General features: G+C 39.1%; 1 protein-coding gene across 1 annotated transcript in view; it reads right to left on the minus strand.

Annotated features, from left to right (window-relative positions):
- LOC124781803 (mitochondrial import inner membrane translocase subunit Tim23-like) overlaps window positions 1–19762 on the minus strand; it is a 57808-nt gene extending 38046 nt beyond the window's left edge. Inside the window, exons 1-3 of the mRNA XM_047253890.1 lie at window positions 19577–19762; window positions 18865–19111; window positions 9821–9990 (exon numbers count right to left, since the gene is read on the minus strand). Of these exons, the coding sequence (XP_047109846.1) occupies window positions 9821–9990; window positions 18865–19111; window positions 19577–19652 (493 nt within the window). The 5' untranslated portion in view covers window positions 19653–19762. The remainder of the gene's footprint in view (window positions 1–9820; window positions 9991–18864; window positions 19112–19576) is intronic.
- Between the last annotated feature and the right edge of the window lie 531 nt (window positions 19763–20293).

The following is a 20293-nucleotide window of genomic DNA, read 5'->3' on the forward strand; positions in this document are numbered from 1 at the left end:
GTACTTTCGACAAAGGCCCTGTTGGCCGAAAGCGCATTTTGTGAGTCTTTTGTTGTGCCTATCTGGACTCGGCATCTCCGCAACATGGAAGGAGATTATATTATTTATGACTAAAAGTCTTTGTTATGTGTATCTGCTGTGTTTAATAAACTTATGGAAAAATGCTAGAAACTTATGCACCAATTCAATACATTTACGATTCATCTCTTTAATTATAGAAAAACTTTTCGGAGTTTTGGAATGCTTATACAATTTTCTTTGTTTTTAATTACTGTGCTATCTGCCATCATACCTTACAAAATTCGATGTTTACTCAACAGCCCTACCACAAAATATCTACCAGTAATTAGCCAAACCCCCCCATGAACCATGGACCTTGCCGTTGGTGGGGAGGCTTGCGTGCCTCAGCGATACAGATAGCCGTACCGTAGGTGCAACCACAACGGAGGGGTATCTGTTGAGAGGCCAGACAAACGTGTGGTTCCTGAAGAGGGGCAGCAGCCTTTTCAGTAGTTGCAAGGGCAACAGTCTGGATGATTGACTGATCTGGCCTTGTAACAATAACAAAACGGCCTTGCTGTGCTGGTACTGCGAACGGCTGAAAGCAAGGGGAAACTACAGCCGTAATTTTTCCCGAGGGCATGCAGCTTTACTGTATGATCACATGATGATGGCGTCCTCTTGGGTAAAATATTCCGGAGGTAAAATAGTCCCCCATTCGGATCTCCGGGCGGGGACTACTCAAGAGGATGTCGTTATCAGGAGAAAGAAAACTGGCGTTCTACGGATCGGAGCGTGGAATGTCAGATCCCTTAATCGGGCAGGTAGGTTAGAAAATTTAAAAAGGGAAATGGATAGGTTGAAGTTAGATATAGTGGGAATTAGTGAAGTTCGGTGGCAGGAGGAACAAGACTTCTGGTCAGGTGACTACAGGGTTATAAACACAAAATCAAATAGGGGTAATGCAGGAGTAGGTTTAATAATGAATAGGAAAATAGGAATGCGGGTAAGCTACTACAAACAGTATAGTGAACGCATTATTGTGGCCAAGATAGATACGAAGCCCACACCTACTACAGTAGTACAAGTTTATATGCCAACTAGCTCTGCAGATGACGAAGAAATTGAAGAAATGTATGATGAAATAAAAGAAATTATTCAGATTGTGAAGGGAGACGAAAATTTAATAGTCATGGGTGACTGGAATTCGAGTGTAGGAAATGGGAGAGAAGGAAACATAGTAGGTGAATATGGATTGGGGGACAGAAATGAAAGAGGAAGCCGCCTGGTCGAATTTTGCACAGAGCACAACATAATCATAACTAACACTTGGTTTAAGAATCATGAAAGAAGGTTGTATACATGGAAGAACCCAGGAGATACTAAGAGGTATCAGATAGATTATATAATGGTAAGACAGAGATTTAGGAACCAGGTTTTAAATTGTAAGACATTTCCAGGGGCAGATGTGGACTCTGACCACAATCTATTGGTTATGACCTGTAGATTAAAACTGAAGAAACTGCAAAAAGGTGGGAATTTAAGGAGATGGGACCTGGATAAACTAAAAGAACCAGAGGTTGTACAGAGATTCAGGGAGAGCATAAGGGAGCAATTGACAGGAATGGGGGAAATAAATACAGTAGAAGAAGAATGGGTAGCTTTGAGGGATGAAGTAGTGAAGGCAGCAGAGGATCAAGTAGGTAAAAAGACGAGGGCTAGTAGAAATCCTTGGGTAACAGAAGAAATATTGAATTTAATTGATGAAAGGAGAAAATATAAAAATGCAGTAAGTGAAACAGGCAAAAAGGAATACAAACGTCTCAAAAATGAGATCGACAGGAAGTGCAAAATGGCTAAGCAGGGATGGCTAGAGGACAAATGTAAGGATGTAGAGGCCTATCTCATTAGGGGTAAGATAGATACCGCCTACAGAAAAATTAAGGAGACCTTTGGAGATAAGAGAACGACTTGTATGAATATCAAGAGCTCAGATGGAAACCCAGTTCTAAGCAAAGAAGGGAAAGCAGAAAGGTGGAAGGAGTATATAGAGGGTCTATACGAGGGCGATGTACTTGAGGACAATATTATGGAAATGGAAGAGGATGTAGATGAAGATGAAATGGGAGATATGATACTGCGTGAAGAGTTTGACAGAGCACTGAAAGACCTGAGTCGAAACAAGGCCCCCGGAGTAGACAATATTCCATTGGAACTACTGACGGCCGTGGGAGAGCCAGTCCTGACAAAACTCTACCATCTGGTGAGCAAGATGTATGAGACAGGCGAAATTCCCTCAGACTTCAAGAAGAATATAGTAATTCCAATCCCAAAGAAAGCAGGTGTTGACAGATGTGAAAATTACCGAACTATCAGCTTAATAAGTCACAGCTGCAAAATACTAACACGAATTCTTTACAGACGAATGGAAAAACTAGGAGAAGCCGACCTCGGGGAAGATCAGTTTGGATTCCGTAGAAACACTGGAACACGTGAGGCAATACTGACCTTACGACTTATCTTAGAAGAAAGATTAAGGAAAGGCAAACCTACGTTTCTAGCATTTGTAGACTTAGAGAAAGCTTTTGACAATGTTGACTGGAATACTCTCTTTCAAATTCTAAAGGTGGCAGGGGTAAAATACAGGGAGCGAAAGGCTATTTACAATTTGTACAGAAACCAGATAGCAGTTATAAGAGTCGAGGGACATGAAAGGGAAGCAGTGGTTGGGAAGGGAGTAAGACAGGGTTGTAGCCTCTCCCCGATGTTGTTCAATCTGTATATTGAGCAAGCAGTAAAGGAAACAAAAGAAAAATTTGGAGTACGTATTAAAATTCATGGAGAAGAAATAAAAACTTTGAGGTTCGCCGATGACGTTGTAATTCTGTCAGAGACAGGAAAAGACTTGGAAGAGCAGTTGAATGGAATGGACAGTGTCTTGAAAGGAGGATATAAGATGAACATCAACAAAAGCAAAACAAGGATAATGGAATGTAGTCGAATTAAGTCGGGTGATGCTGAGGGAATTAGGTTAGGAAATGAGGCACTTAAAGTAGTAAAGGAGTTTTGCTATTTGGGGAGCAAAATAACTGATGATGGTCGAAGTAGAGAGGATATAAAATGTAGGCTGGCAATGGCAAGGAAAGCGTTTCTGAAGAAGAGAAATTTGTTAACATCCAGTATTGATTTAAGTGTCAGGAAGTCATTTCTGAAAGTATTCGTATGGAGTGTAGCCATGTATGGAAGTGAAACATGGACGATAAATAGTTTGGACAAGAAGAGAATAGAAGCTTTCGAAATGTGGTGCTACAGAAGAATGCTGAAGATTAGGTGGGTAGATCACATAACTAATGAGGAAGTATTGAATAGGATTGGGGAGAAGAGAAGTTTGTGGCACAACTTGACCAGAAGAAGGGATCGGTTGGTAGGACATGTTCTGAGGCATCAAGGGATCACCAATTTAGTATTGGAGGGCAGCGTGGAGGGTAAAAATCGTAGAGGGAGACCAAGAGATGAATACACTAAGCAGATTCAGAAGGATGTAGGTTGCAGTAGGTACTGGGAGATGAAAAAGCTTGCACAGGATAGAGTAGCATGGAGAGCTGCATCGAACCAGTCTCAGGACTGAAGACCACAACAACAACAATTAGCCAAAGCGACCTCAAGTGGAGTGACCACATAAAACAACAGGAAAAATAGATGTCATCTGATGTAGAAGTGAAGAAGAAACTTGTCCGACTAAATCCTGAGTACTGTTTAATCCCTGCCACGTAAGAATGATGGGCAAGGAAAGGGGGTGGGGGGATCCAACAAAGAGCAGTGCATTTCGTCTCTACTTTGTTTAGTCACCTCAAGAGAACTACAAATATGATCAACAAACTCCAGCGGCAGACATTAGAAGAGAGGCATTGTGTATCATGGAGAGGTTTACTGTGACCACAATAACTTCACACTTTCACTAGTGCTGCCAGAAGTGGGGGAAAAAAGATAGAAAGATCTGCACTACTTGAAAGATATTCTTATTTGTCTCTGAGTGCGGAGTTTAACAAAAAGCTTTTTTCCATTGGCAAGTAACTTCTGTAAGCACTTGTTGAGGCAGTTACATTAGAACAAATACTTACCCAAATTGACTTCAAGTCAATTGGCAGAGTTTATTTCACAAACTTGTTACAAGCACTTGTTGCAGAAATGAATAAATATACCGAGGAAGTGGGATGGGGTGGGAGAGGAAGTGGGAGAGGGTCTCACCTGAGAAATGCTATAAGGTTCCATTTCATCTAATGAATCTCTGAAGTTTAACATTATTAGCACTTATTTTAATTGTAAATAACTAGGAATAGAGGAGACCACTCACTGAATAGTAGAGGCATTGTAACACTCCAAGAAACGCAAATAAGAATGTCATGATAATTTAAAGTAGGGAACAGTGTTATCCTGACAGGTGCGACAACTTTGACAAGAATATAACACCTTAAAGTTTTGATGAACTCCAATTTCAATAATTATTGAGTATGTCATGATATATAGGTAGGAAGAAAGAAAGGTTATTTTTAATTAGCTATCAAACATCTCAATAATAACTGAGAATCAGTACGACGAAAGTTGAGTCCAAAGTAAAGTGTCAGTCAGAGATAACATTTATGTTAAGGAGTAGTAAGCGCGGTGAAAAGGAAATTCAATGAGTCTACAATGCTCGATCATGGGAATGTTAGTTACTTGCTTGCTACCAAGTCGAGAGAAAGCCCCATTTGTTACCGTACCACAAACGGAATGCTACGAGATTGTTTCTATTAAAAAAAAAGTAATATTGTGTGACAGAGACGTGCGGACTTTGTTCTCGGTTATTCTGACTTGAGAACTTGAACTGAAGTGATATTCTGATAGTGTACAACGAGTTAATGAACTTTAATGATTGGAGATATTATTGTTGGACTCAACCTTTATCAAAGTGAACAGTTACAACGAAGAATGGACATAGTATCGAAGACTGCAATACCTGATTAGCCTGGAGTAGGAAACATTAATTCGACCACACGAAGATAATACAAATGCGTCGATCGTAAAAGTTGTCGTAATTGTCACGATCAACGAATTGAAAAGAATCTTAATTGATCCGATCCATCATCACAAAACCATAACAGACAATTAAAAATCAGCAGTTCGCATCGCTGAGAAGACTATGCGAACTCACAAACGGACTTTCATACATTATGCGAGGAACAATTCTTTTTAGAGATTTTCAGGTGTTGCTCCAAGTTACCCGATGGGGACAACCATCACTGCGCGTCGCATCTCCATTCCACCGACCAAGCTGTAGATGTAGCAGCTCAACATCAACAGTGACAACAAAAGGGGAGAGGGGACGTCACAGCATTGAGTTGTCGACAGGCTCACAAGAAAGAGTGGAAACTTGCCAGCTTTTGGAGAGTTGGAGAACAAACACGTGAAAGCCAGCTACAGAACAACACTGAAGATTATATTGGTAGATTGCATTAATTAATGAGGACAGGATTGAACAGAATTGGGGAGAAAAGAAACCTGCAGCAAATTGAACTAAATGAAAGGACTGATCAATAGAATACATTCAGAGATATCAAGTAATTGTCAATTTAGTACTGGAGGGAAGTGTCGGGAGTAAAATTTGCTGAGTGAGGCCAAGAGCAGAGTACAGTAGGCAGGTTCAAATAGATGTATACTGCAGTAGATATTTCGAGATGAAGAGGTTTGCATAGGAATCAACAGCATGGAGAGCTGCATCAAACCAGTTTTTGGATTAACGAACAACAAAAGAACAGCAAAACTTTTTTTTCCAATATCTTATCAAAATTTATGTGAAAATAAATTTAATGCGTGTCTATGTCATTTAACCCATGTCTTTGAATTTTTTTTTTTTTCTGAATTTCCAGATTAACTTTACTTTCAATAATACAGATGAAGTATGATCCTACCTAGTCCAGATACAAGAAGTTCCACAGCATCCAATTAAATTTGCATTTTACTTGTATACCTTGTCCAAGTCTGGAGAGTACTAAGAAACCCGGAGATAATTCTGTTGTTATGTTTGGAATCTGTTGTCACGGACACTAAATTTGCGCGACGATTAACTTTACCTGCAACCACTTTTTGGATACGTCATTGCTCATAAATACGGACAGGTAAATGTAGCATTATTTATGGCAAAATTTGCAATTATTTTTGTTGTTTGTAGATGACTAGATGCATAAATTTGCAAGTCTGTCACACTACAATAGTGAAGACAATTAAATTATTAGTTATTTGAAATTGAATGTGTAAAGAAGTGCTGACTGGGAGCTTTCTGACCGGAATGTTTGCTTTTGCAAAAACTTAACACCTTTTTGTTCTGAAATGGCCTTTCATTTCTTCGTTTGGCTGCAATTAAGATTTAAAGAAATGATTGTTCTGTTGAAAAGCAGCAGCATTTTCTTACTATTTAAGTGAATGTGTCTCTGATATAAAGTGTTTCTGGACATTATTAATCTTTTTCTGCCTAATTTGAAGATTAAAAAATCTACAGAGCACTAACTTCGACCTTTCGTGGGCATTCATAGCCTTACGACCTGTGCTTAACAATGTTACAGATAGAACTGACAAGGCACTTTGCATAGAAGTAGAACTGTAGGTACAGCTATTCAATTTTAACATTAGGAGACGAATTTTGGCGAGGTCGAAAAGGTTACAGATTTTGTTTTCCTATCACTATCATGCAGAGGATGGGCGCTATTGGCTACAGTCGTGGATGATCACGAGCATAAACAGACCAGAATTTTGACTGCCACAGGGCAGGGAAACAAATGCCACCTTCATTTAGCTGGACAGCAGCTTACAGCAGAACTGACACTTTGTCACAGGGATCACCAATCTCTTCAGGTGTTGTAAGGATCGTAACCCAAACCCGCGATAGACAGGACTAGTCGTTTCACTTATTTCAAAATAAGAAAACAATGAATAATAGAGGGAAACATTCCATGTGGGAAAAATATATCTAAAAACAAAGATGATTTAACTTACCAAACGAAAGTGTTGGCACATTGATAGAGACACTAACAAACACACAAAATTCAAGCTTTCAAGCTTTCGCAACCCACGGTTGCTTCATCAGGAAAGAGGGAAGGAGAGGGAAAGACGAAAGGATGTGAGTTTTAAGGGAGAGGGTAAGGAGTCATTCCAATCCTGGGAGCGGAAAGACTTACCTTAGGGGGGGAAAAGGGACAGGTATACACTCGCACACACACCTATGCATCCGCACATATACAGACACAAGCAGACATGTGTAAAGGCCTTTACATCTGTCTGCTTGTGTGTGTGTGTGTGTGTGTGTGTGTGTGTGTGTGTGTGTGTGTGTGTGTACCTGTCCCTTTCTTCCCCTAAGGTAAGTCTTTCCGCTCCCGGGATTGGAATGACTCCTTACCCTCTCCCTTAAAACCCACATCCTTTCGTCTTTCCCTCTCCTTCCCTCTTTCCTGATGAAGCAACCTTGGGTTGCGAAAGCTTGAATTGTGTGTGTGTCTCTATCAACATACCAACACTTTCGTTTGGTAAGTTACATCATCTTTGTTTTTAGATATATAAGAAAACAATGAGTTACACACCACACAAAGTATTCAGGGATGGCTACCGTGTAACTGCTTACACTGAAGTTAGCAGCAGTGCTGGACAAATGATACTTGCGTTCGAAGAGGAGGGAGGAGGGGATTAGAATTTAATGTCTCGTCGACAATGAGGTCATTCAAGACAAAGCACAAACTCTGATTAGGGAAGGAAATTGGCTGTGCCCTTTCAAAGGAACCACGCCAGCATTTGCCTGAAGCAATTGCACTGAAACGGAGTTGAGGTTACTCAATAAGCTGCTTTGTTCGATACGCTATTGCACTTGTTCAAACAATCGCACAACAGTTGAATTTCACAGCAATGACAATTTCATAAAACAGTGGTGGAAATAGCATTAAATCCTACCACTACACAATATCCTATTGTTTCCGGACAAATTTACAATACGATTTCTCATATAGCACACATACATATGGACATCAAAACATTTATGCTGATTTTTAAGTACTGGTAACAGACAAAAAGAAAAATGTTGTTCGCCAAAAAATATTACTTTACTCAACCCAGTATAACATTTTATTTGTTTATAAGAGAGAGAGAGAGAGAGAGAGAGAGAGAGAGAGAGAGAGAGAGCTGCAAATGAGCAATTCAATCCCTGTTTACATATCAGTCCAACAGATTTTAATCAGTTTGAAAACAAAATGGCAACATTCAGATGAAATAATCATGAAAATTACTGAAGAATTAAAATTAGGACAAAAAAATATATTGTAATAATGTGAATGTAATTTTCATGAAGAGAATCCATTGTAACAAGACCAGCCTTGGAGATAGTAACAGCAGTCGCCACTACATCGCGGGGCGAGTGAAAGCTCGAGAATTGGATAGAATCTCGATAGCAACCATTTGTTAATTCATTAGTCGCCGTTGTTACATACGAACTGCCCCCTAGCCTATATTTCAGTCCGTGTTTCACAGTTATTTCTATTAATAAAGTGCATAGTGCATTAAAAAGGTTATGACAGGTCGTCTAGTACCAACACAGCACACTAGACCGCAGGCCGATCAACAGATCGAACAAAACCTGAGATTTCCCAAACTGTGAAACTGTCTGAGTTGTTTTCAAACACAGCCCTAGTTAACAGAATATTGTTAACGATATAGTTGAGGCCCAACCTCCAGCAGTATTAGATGCAACTACAGTTCAAAACGTCCGCCACGTAATTTGCCACATTAAAACTATCTGCATTATATTATCTTTTAAGCTTTAGCTAACAAACAAACGCCTGTATTTCTTTCTCATAAAAAGCTCGGTCCAATGACTGAGTACTATGCTCCATTACTTGACATGTATCTTAAACAGACCATTCAACCATCCACAATTGGCATGGCACCAGATCATTGAGCGCATCGATAAATCATTGCGTTCATAGACTATTTTGCAAATAGGTTTTTGTGCACATTATCTTTCCAAATTGGGGTTCACCAGATGATGTACTGCTATGAAACAACATCATGTAATCTCGCAGTTTTGCATTTTGAGGAAAAATTTGCATCTATTTTGCATTTATTGCAAAATTGCGAATTTTCCAGTCCCTACTCACAAGTGAACACAAGGCTCCGTTGTGACTCAGCAAGAACTTAGAAACATATTTCAAATTACTAAGTATACCAAGACTTAAGAGATGCTGCAAGTATTCCAGTTTCCTCCAACTGTATTTGTTTCATTATTTTTCTATCAGTGGTCAACTATGTCTCCAAGATATCCAGTAGTTTTTAGAACTGTTTATCTGACACAAGCACAAAAAATTTTGAACAGAAGTTACCAGAGAAATTCATCACAGATGTCTCCATCATGGGTAAAATGAGGACCTTTCCACAAGTTCCCATAACTAGTAATGCAAATATGAATGTTCATAATTTCCCATATTGATGTGAATATACAGAACCTCTATCTCTGAGGGCACTGTCACTGGCCAATCAAGTGATTTGTTTGCATTTCATTGGCTGCCAGCAATAGCGAGTGCTGCATTCAACAGCAGCTTGAACAAGTTCCTATCAGACTGCTGTGGATGGGAAAGACTAACCACATTTTGCAAAAACGGAAACTGTTCCATATATATAAACAGTGAATATTATTCAGGAGTGAGATACAGGTATTCTTGGTACACCACTGTGATGTTTATTGAATACACACTAACTAGTCTAAAATAATCTGCAATTAAATATATTGTGCTTAAGAGTCACATACCTGATGACTTGTACAACAAGCCTGTTGCAGTTGCAGCTGAGATTGTATTGAGTTCGTCATCACATCCTCTCATCCATGACAATATTGTGCCAAAGCCACTGTACATAACGGCTATGACGCCAAGGGTGTTGGCAGTTGCTGCTCCTTGTTTCATAACATAATTTAGGAGCCTGTAATAAAAACATGCACTTGTAATATGCAGTAATCAAATCTTGAGAATACTGCACATCTGTCTAGGTGAATACCGGGCTGGTACTCACATCCCACCTCAGTTGCACAATTTGCGAAAGTTCTCACACTTTGACAAGAATAATATTTGATAAAACAAATGGGATACCAATTTCCATCTGGGCCTGATGGTAGGGGGTGGGGGACACCTCAAGGTGAGAAAGGCATCCAACCACCCTACACCACTAACATTGCCAAATCCAGGTTAATACGCTGACTCAATGAAGATACGGGGTAAAGACGAGGAAAACAAAAACTAGAGACTTAATTACATTTTTATAAAATATCTACAAAAATAAATAATATCTACAAAAATAAATAATATCTACAAAAATAAATAATATCTACAAAAATAAATAATATCTACAAAAATAAATAATATCTACAAAAATAAATAATATCTACAAAAATAAATAATATCTACAAAAATAAATAATATCTCTCTCATTATCAGCCTAACCTGGTTAGGCTGTAGATATGGTGTCCACATGCAGCCAGGCTGCATGGGAGCAATTTCTTGGTGTGGAAAAGGTGACAGCTGTCAAAATGCAGGTACTGTTGGCAGTTAGTGACTTTAATACAAACAAAGCATGGAGGAGCCATTGGAAAGGTGTAGATCAAAGTCCAGAAAGGTTGGGTTGAGGAGAAGCATGCGAAGCAGATGGGAGAAGTGCTGAGGTAGCGGAGGATTGAGGATAAGGTCTTGGTCCTCAGTCCACATCATAAAGATATGCGGTTTAGACAGGTACGTGCCGAGTAAAACTGTGAGGGACGGGAAAAACCCACCGTGGTACAACAACAAAGTTAGGAAACTACTGCGAAAGCAAAGAGAGCTCCACTCCAAGTTTAAACGCAGCCAAAACCTCTCAGACAAACAGAAGCTAAACGATGTCAAAGTTAGCGTAAGGAGGGCTATGCGTGAAGCGTTCAGTGAATTCGAAAGTAAAATTCTATGTACCGACTTGACAGAAAATCCTAGGAAGTTCTGGTCTTACGTTAAATCAGTAAGTGGCTCGAAACAGCATATCCAGACACTACGGGATGATGATGGCATTGAAACAGAGGATGACAAGCGTAAAGCTGAAATACTAAACACCTTTTTCCAAAGCTGTTTCACAGAGGAAGACAGCACTGCAGTTCCTTCTCTAAATCCTCGCACAAACGAAAAAATGGCTGACATCGAAATAAGTGTCCAAGGAATAGAAAAGCAACTGGAATCACTCAATAGAGGAAAGTCCACTGGACCTGGTGGGATACCAATTCGATTCTACACAGAGTACGCGAAAGAACTTGCCCCCCTTCTAACAGCCGTGTACCGCAAGTCTCTAGAGGAACGGAGGGTTCCAAATGATTGGAAAAGAGCATAGGCAGTCCCAGTCTTCAAGAAGGGTTGTCGAGCAGATGCGCAAAACTATAGACCTATATCTCTGACGTCGATCTGTTGTAGAATTTTAGAACATGTTTTTTGCTCGAGTATCATGTCGTTTTTGGAAACCCAGAATCTACTATGTAGGAATCAACATGGATTCCGGAAACAGCGATCGTGTCAGACCCAACTCGCTTTATTTGTTCATGAGACCCAGAAAATATTAGATAAGGGCTCCCAAAGATGCTATTTTCCTTGACTTCTGGAAGGCGTTTGATACAGTTCCGCACTGTTGCCTGATAAACAAAGTAAGAGCCTACGGAATATCAGACCAGCTGTGTGGCTGGACTGAAGAGCTTTTAGCAAACAGAACACAGCATGTTGTTATCAATGGAGAGACGTCTACAGACGTTAAAGTAACCTCTGGCGTGCCACAGGGGAGTGTTATGGGACCATTGCTTTTCACAATATATATAAATGACCTAGTAGATAGTGTCGGAAGTTCCATGCGGCTTTTCGCGCATGATGCTGTAGTATACAGAGAAGTTGCAGCATCAGAAAATTGTAGCGAAATGCAGGAAGATCTGCAGCGGATAGGCACTTGGTGCAGGGAGTGGCAACTGACCCTTAACATAGACAAATGTAATGTACTGCGAATACATAGAAAGAAGGATCCTTTATTGTATGATTATATGATAGCGGAACAAACACTGGTAGCAGTTACTTCTGTAAAATATCTGGGAGTATGCGTGCGGAACGATTTGAAGTGGAATGATCATATAAAATTAATTGTTGGTAAGGCGGGTACCAGGTTGAGATTCATTGGGAGAGTGCTTAGAAAATGTAGTCCATTAACAAAGGAGGTGGCTTACAAAACACTCGTTCGACCTGTACTTTAGTACTGCTCATCAGTGTGGGATCCGTACCAGATCGGTTTGACGGAGGAGATAGAGAAGATCCAAAGAAGAGCGGCGCGTTTCGTCACAGGGTTATTTGGTAACCGTGATAGCGTTACGGAGATGTTTAATTAACTCAAGTGGCAGACTCTGCAAGAGAGGCGCTCTGCATCGCGGTGTAGCTTGCTCGCCAGGTTTTGAGAGGGTGCGTTTCTGGATGAGGTATCGAATATATTGCTTCCCCCTACTTGTACCTCCTGAGGAGATCACGAATGTAAAATTAGAGAGATTAGAGCGCGCACGGAGGCTTTCAGACAGTCGTTCTTCCCGCGAACCATACGCGACTGGAACAGGAAAGGGAGGTAATGACAGAGGCACGTAAAGTGCCCTCCGCCACACACCGTTGGGTGGCTTGCGGAGTATAAATGTAGATGTAGATTAATGAATGTGAACCAGACATGGGATTTAGGAGAGTTGCAAAGTTCCCTTAAGATTGTCCATAAACAAGTTGGCAACAGTGAGAGCCATATGGATTGCCCTTCGCTGTGCAATCTACTTGTTTGTATATCCTTCTCTACAAGGAGAAGTGTATGTGAGGATATAGTTGGTAAGTTGGGTGAGGAATGAGGTGGTGGGTTTGGAGTCTGAAAGGCACTGGGAGAGGTAGTGTTTGGCAGTAGCAAGGCCATGGGTATTAAGGATGTTGCTGTATAGGGAAGTGGCATAGACAGTAATGAGTAGGGACCCAGGTGGTAATGGGGTGGGGGTGATCGCAAGACGGTGAAGGAAGTTGTTAGCATCTTTGATTTGACAGAATGGGCCTCAGGCAACTGACTGGCAGTGTTGGCAAGTAAGAGGGAAAATACACTCAGTGGAAGCACAGTAACTGTCCACAATTGAGGATTTATGAATTTTGGAAGCATGCATAAGCTGAGTATGTGTGTGTGTGTGTGTGTGTGTGGGGGGGGGGGGGGGGGGGATTCGAGAGAGATGGACTTTGTAGATGTTCTGGGATGGGCCAAAGGGATTCAATAGGGACTGGAGGTTATGTGACACAAAGTTAACCATTAGCATTCCTGTTCATTTCTTGGTCTTACACCGTCCCAGGTGATGCCCAAGGAACCACTGTATTTAAACAGCTATAAGATAAACTTTAAAGTTTATTATTATGAAAAGCACATTTAAAAAACATTTCAACAGAAAAGTACAAAAAATGAACACAATACTACATAACAAAGTTAACACTATGGATTCTCGAATACCCTGCACTCCAAATTTTGCTTTGCTATGGCATAATCCGTATCACTTCAGGCTGGGGGTTACCTTCATAGTCTCGGATGTTATTGAATTAGCACATGTTAAAATTCAGGAGTAAGTAAGAACACATTTGTTTTTTCCTCACAAAAATTCCTGCCCTGAGATACAGGCCTCCAAAGATGACACTGCAAACACCATTTTGAAGATGCGAATTTCAGGAAAAATTTTAAACTGCTGTATCTCTGTAACAGTTCTAAATATTTTGTTAAGAGTTTTTTTTTTTTAATTTGAGAAGTAACCACTTTATGATTACAATGGTATCCTCCGTTTGAACATATCCATCAAAGTTATTTTACTGTCATCTTCTGTAATTTTTTTTATAATTCACAGAAAAAATTTTATTTTCAAAAATGCCAATCGAGAAAAATTAGATTTTTCTCCTGTTGATTAGTACAATGTAGTACTATATTCTCTGTAAAGGAGAGCTTCCACTTTAAAGTTTGAGAGGTTTTATTTTAAAAAATCATTTTTTACTTTCAAGGGTAATGTATGTCTTCACTGAAGTTTTTTTCTTACTAATTTCTTTGTAACAATGTTTATTTCAATCGTCTTTGTCACAGTTGTTTCTTTTCACTTTCATTGTTGCAGATATTTCTTACACTTTGTTGTAGTTTCTTGTCAGTTTCTTTGTCGTGGTTGTTACTTTTGTTCAGTGCTAATTTGTTTACTGAAGGGGCTTCTAAGAAATATGAGACAATCCAACGAGTTCTGTGTTTTCGTGAGGAATTTGCCGGTTGACACAGTTGCAGTATGTTTTGCGAAAAGGACTGTTAAAAATGTCTTCTGACTGGAGCCACAGCACAGCAGGGTTAAGAGTGCTGACTATTGAATATCCATAGAAGAGTGATATATAGACAAACAGAAAAACAGACTTCGTTCAGGTTGGGAATAAGTATTCTCATTTGAAGACTATTTCAAAGTGAAGACATTTCCAGTGACAACTTTTTGTTTTCTCAATGTTTTGACAGAATAACAACAATGATAGTATGAACAAGATGAAGCATCCCATGGTGCAAATTTTACATCAATAGATGAAGTATTAAATACCCTGAATAAGTCAACTACAGACGTAGGTCTTAGTCCTGTCAAGAAACGGTGGTCAGTGAAGTCAAGTCATAAGCTCTGTGTGTCAAGAAAGCGCAAAGAAATTACTGAAGCTATGGATGAATACACTACAGCAAAACTGCCCACACTCTTCAAAGTACAAATTACATCTTCAGAAGAAAATGATCCAAAGCACTCTAGCACCTCTTGCCAGGAATTTTTCACAAATGTCACTTCAGCTATTGAATATTGTGCATCCTACAGTGAAAAGGTGCAAGTTTTAACTATTATTCTGGAGACATTTCCAAAGAAAAATTTTGAAGCACATTTCATCAGTATCGAAGTACATGGTAGACAAATCAAGAAATGTTAGGTCCGTAAAAAGAGTCTTTGGAAGACAAGATCCTAATTATGGTCATCCAGTATAAGCAGCTCAAGTTCAAATAGCGCAGTCATTTTATCTGGAAGATAAATGGGACTGTTCTCGCCGGAGTGCCAACAAAAAAGACACTATAACTGTAACAGTTGAAGGTCAAAACGCTGTGAAAGTGATAAGGTACATGAATTGCAGTATTAAAGAAACTTTTGCAGTTTATAAAAGCAAAAATACAACTTCACATATCCGAAGAACAAAATTTTATGCACTTCAACCTAAGTGGGCAGTTTCACACTCACCTAGAGATGTCTGTTTACCTGAGTACTGCGCGCATTTTGAACTTTGTGTGGTAACTTTGAAGAACTTACTGGAGCACGTGACGTATGACACCTTGGTTGGGCCTATGAAGTCATTAACAGTCTGTGACGTAAAGTGAGAGACTTGTTTGTTTTAAGAACTTGGTGACTGCCCTGGAAAGAAAGGACTGTCTTTACAGACACTTGGCCTGGAAGAAGTAGCAGATAACTCTGCAGAAATTACATATGCAACATGGCAGGAAAATAAACTAATAAATAAAACTGTTGCCTTTGAAAGTTTCATTGATGAACCTGGTAAATTGTCAGTGAAAGCAGTAACATGCCAGTATCTGAAGAAATAGCAACAACACATTGCAGAAGTACAAGGGTGTGTATAGGCTGAAGAACTGTGTTTAGTGCTTCACTGTGATTTTGCTGAGAACTGGTCTGTAATTCTCCCACAAGAAGTACAAGGGTATAATTGGAGCAATGACCAGGTTTCAATTTTTACAGGAGTGACATTTTCAAAACAAGACCACAAGTGTTGCAGTTATAAGTGATGACGCAGGACATGACTCAGCACATAAGCAATGCGCAAAATTCTTCAGCTGCAAACAGGGGCAGAGAAGATCATTATTTCTGATGGTGCTCCTAATCATTTTAAAAATCGTTACCAGCTGTTTGAATTGAGTAAGTTGCTTGTGTCAACTAACTGGGTATACAGTACTACGTCACGGGAAGGGGTCTTGTGATGGTGTAGGAGGCCTGCTGGAGCACCATGCTACAAAACATAACTTTTCCACACCAAAAATAGCTGTGATTCAGAATGCTGAGGATTTTATGAGAGTCTTAGATCTTACACAACCACAGCCCTGATTCTTTTGTCCAAAGAGGAAATTGAAGAATTCCGTGAGCAAAAAAAAGAATAGTCAAAACAAACTACCCCTGAGAATGGAATTCAGAAGACACATTTTTGGACTCAAAGTGATGGACGAACTCATATTGCACGCACTTTAAACAACAAGAAAGAAGAAATTTCATTCATTTGGCCAACGCCTCAGAAACAGCAGGATAATATTCAGATTCACACCCTGAGAAGGAGGAAGTTTGTGCGTGTGTGTATGACTGTGACTGGTGGATTGCAGAGATTATGGACACCAGTTATGAGATACGCAAAATTATAGTGAACTTGGGGTAACAGAAATGTCCGATTCCATCCGTTCTGCTTTGACCAATGACGTCACCAATATGGCAGAAACAACCATTCACAACTACTCCCAAATTGCGACTATGACTTCATTTATGCTACCACATGGACCAGCTACTGGATAAAGGTACCCATCCAGGTGAAGAACAGCAACAACGCCATTAGTGCTCACTTCCTGCATTAGTGCTCACTTCCTGTTCACAATGGTTTGAAGATTGTAAGTGCTCCAGTTCCTACTGGTTCAACAGAAAGACATCACTCTGTATCAAAGGAAGCTACTGAAGCAGTGGAACACATTTTTAGATCATTGACTGGCTAATTTGAGCACAAAACAGTGCATACAAGTTGTATAAATTATAAATTGAAACCTTTTAAGTCCTTAGAGCTTTCACATACATTTTGGAACCTTAAAAACGCTTGAAAAATGAGTCTTACTAATCTTTCGAAACTAAAATTATGTCAAATAAGGCTATGTTTTGATTTTTATGAGCCTATTATGTGATAATGTGGTAATAATAATAATAATAAAAATTATGGGCTGGCAGTTTGAGAAAAAATTTACATACATTATAAAAAAATGTTGAGAACACAATAGTAACAGAACTTTGACAGATACGTCCAAATGGAGGATTTCTTTGTAATCATAAAGCAACTATCTTTCAAATAAAAAACACAATAAAATATCTAGAAATGTTCCAAAGATACAGCCTATTAATTTTTTTTCCAAAATGGTGTCATCTTTGGAGGGCTGTATCTCTGAACAGAAATTATTTTGGAGAAAACAAAAAATACGTATTCCTTACTTAGTCCTTCATTTTAACATGTGCTAAATTCGATAACATCTGAGACTATGAAGATAAGATTCTCCCTAGCCTGCCTGAATTGATATGCACTATGCCTATATTTTTATTGTTTATTACACATGTAATAATACAAACAAACTGCTACAAAACATTCCAAAAAATGAAAATTACACTAGTACTTTTTAGGTGTTTAGTTTCCTTCTTTCAGAGACTTTCTTTGCACTTGATGGAAATTTCTGTACAGATTTCAAGTCAGATTGGCTTGCAACAATGTAAATGTGTACCTTTGTTTTTTGGGAGCATGTTTTGCATTTTTCCAATCATTCTACAACAACTTCCCTTGGTTCTACTGTATTCGAAACTAAGTGAAGGATGAACGAAATTCATGGGCTGTGCGATACTTGTCAACTCGTTTTTGTATCTGTGGCATCACCAATGAGTTTACAAGCTTCTTCAAAAATTAATGGAGTTCACCCGAGTACAGTCCTTGCAGGAATTGTGAAGAAATAATGTATTCAGCCGCCTTATGTGTAACATGCAGAGAAATAATGCCACTGGTCATCATTAACACAGGCTTCGAGAAGCAGCGATATTTGTTTCAACCTGCTGCATTTCAGCAGAGCAAAAGATTAAGTCTCCACAAATCTGTGTTCATCACTTCTTTCGCCCAAGGAATTCATAAGCAGCAAAATAAATTAATCTTCACAATTGCACTGTTCTTATACTGTATTATGTTCACTTTCAATTTCGTTGACACTGTTGATCCAACATCACTTCCTAACCCGTCCCCAAGCTATTTTAAGGCAGTATCCTCGAAGTCTGAGTCCATAACATGAACAGTGGCCGTAGATCTGGTTACTGAATTCGTAACAGAAAGTCCCAGGTGCGGGCTCATAGACTGATATAATAGTAATAGTATAGGTCGAAGCCACATTCAAGTTATTGATACTTCAGGAAAGAACTGGAAAACACTAATCTCCTACCCCATCACTATGCATTAGCAACAGAGTAACAACAAATGCTGTCTGTGAGACCGCAACAGGGATGTTAAGGATTAAATTTGTATGGAGGCAACAAATGTGAAAAACAAAGAAAATGGCAAAAAGCAGCAATGATATGAGAAACTTACTTCCAAATGACAAGGGGTTGTACCGGTACACAGCCGACTTCTTGATCCTTCTCAGTGTTGCGATAAAACATGTCGAATGCAATTTCTTACACAGAAACTTTAATGTAACCACATGTATAGGCCTATTACATTGGTTTTCTCAAAATTAAATTTAACACATCAATTCTTTTTAATATTCCCAGTGAAAGACTTCAATAAAAATGCACAAATTCCTTATCTTGAGGAAAATTTGCCAAATATAACCCACGAATTTGCACAGATCAATGTTTTTAGAAAAAACTTTATGTGAGTACAACATTTCTTCACACGTATTTTAAGGTTACATTACAGAACAAAGCTCCAATACATATATGTGTGTGTGTGTGTAGAAAAATTTACTTACTGTGTTCTTCTCAACTTCCCAGTATGTCCTGCAAGGGTTGTACTTTTCAGCCCATTGTAAAATCCGTTAATGCCTCCTATTGTTGCTCCAGCCATGCATGAAACGCCTATCTGTGAAAACGCTAGCTCATATCGCCCTCTCTGTCTCGAAGCACCTTCAGGGAATATGAATTCCGGCTGGCTTTGTGGTAGATACACAGGGTTGAAGTTCAGGTAAGGAGAGAGGGGAGCAAGGTTTTTCGTTGAGCCTGCAACAAATTAAAATTACGCACTCTTCTAAATACATATACATCATTACAACAACAACTGCATTCGAGGACTCACATCTATAAATCATTTAGAATAAAACATAAGTTTCGAAATGTACTATTTAGTTATAACTGATGCCAAAAAAATACCGCGACGTTTCAATGCATTACACTAAGTGCTATCAAATCATTGTTCTACCTCTTCAGAACACATGAACATTTCTATAATTTCACAACACAGACGTTAAGCCTATGTTATCTAAAAAAGATTTAGGAAACTGTTCAGTTACTAATCCCAGTTATCACACATAGCTCTGCACAACATTGCGAACAAATCAGCGAAACAGTTCTGTAATCGTTGGTGACAATGTCATTGGAATGAAAATTTATATTTTTAGTTTTGAACTGAAGAAATTTAGTCGATGCTACCTATTGTGCAACATATATTTTACTGAGTTTTCTTACCTGTAACGTTCAAGTCGGAATCCTTATTCGAAAAATCGGAATACATGCTACCGGAATACGTCGTTCGATCTCCCATATCAGTTTACTTTACAATAATTCTCATGCATGGGTAACACCAACAACTTAACCTATTACGAAACGTTTATCGAAAGACTTTCTCAGAGATGTTACAACTTACGCAGTTGCTGCCATGGATGTATACCTCCATGGCTGCAACACCCAAAGCCTCTGATTAATTTTGCAATCTACGTACAAAATTTTTGACAGAACGTACAATAAAGACCAACGATCTTACGAGATTTCATAATGCAATAACGTATACACAACGACCATATATGATGTATTCACGGCCAACAATTATCCTAATTTTACAGAATACATCAGAGACAGGAGCACTATATAAATTCAATAGAAGAACCTTCTGTTTTAATAGAAAACGTGCACGTAAAAAAACATGACTGGTGTCGCCATCTCTAGGTGAGAACAAAATATGTAGCCATAGAAATGCGTCAGGAAAAAGTCGTGGTCTGAACATAATTGATGATGACGGAGATGTCTTCCATAAGGGGGTCGTAGGAAAAAAAACAATGACTGAAAAGGAGCTGTTGGTTGAAAATCAGTATAGTGACGCCCTTTAATTGAGATAGACTGTTGGATTTCTTCTTCTCAGCACTGGTCAGTTCAAATTTGATGGAATGGCACGGAAAGGGCGTCAAG

The sequence above is a fragment of the Schistocerca piceifrons genome, chromosome 1 (assembly GCF_021461385.2).
Source record: "Schistocerca piceifrons isolate TAMUIC-IGC-003096 chromosome 1, iqSchPice1.1, whole genome shotgun sequence".
NCBI lineage: Eukaryota > Metazoa > Arthropoda > Insecta > Orthoptera > Acrididae > Schistocerca > Schistocerca piceifrons.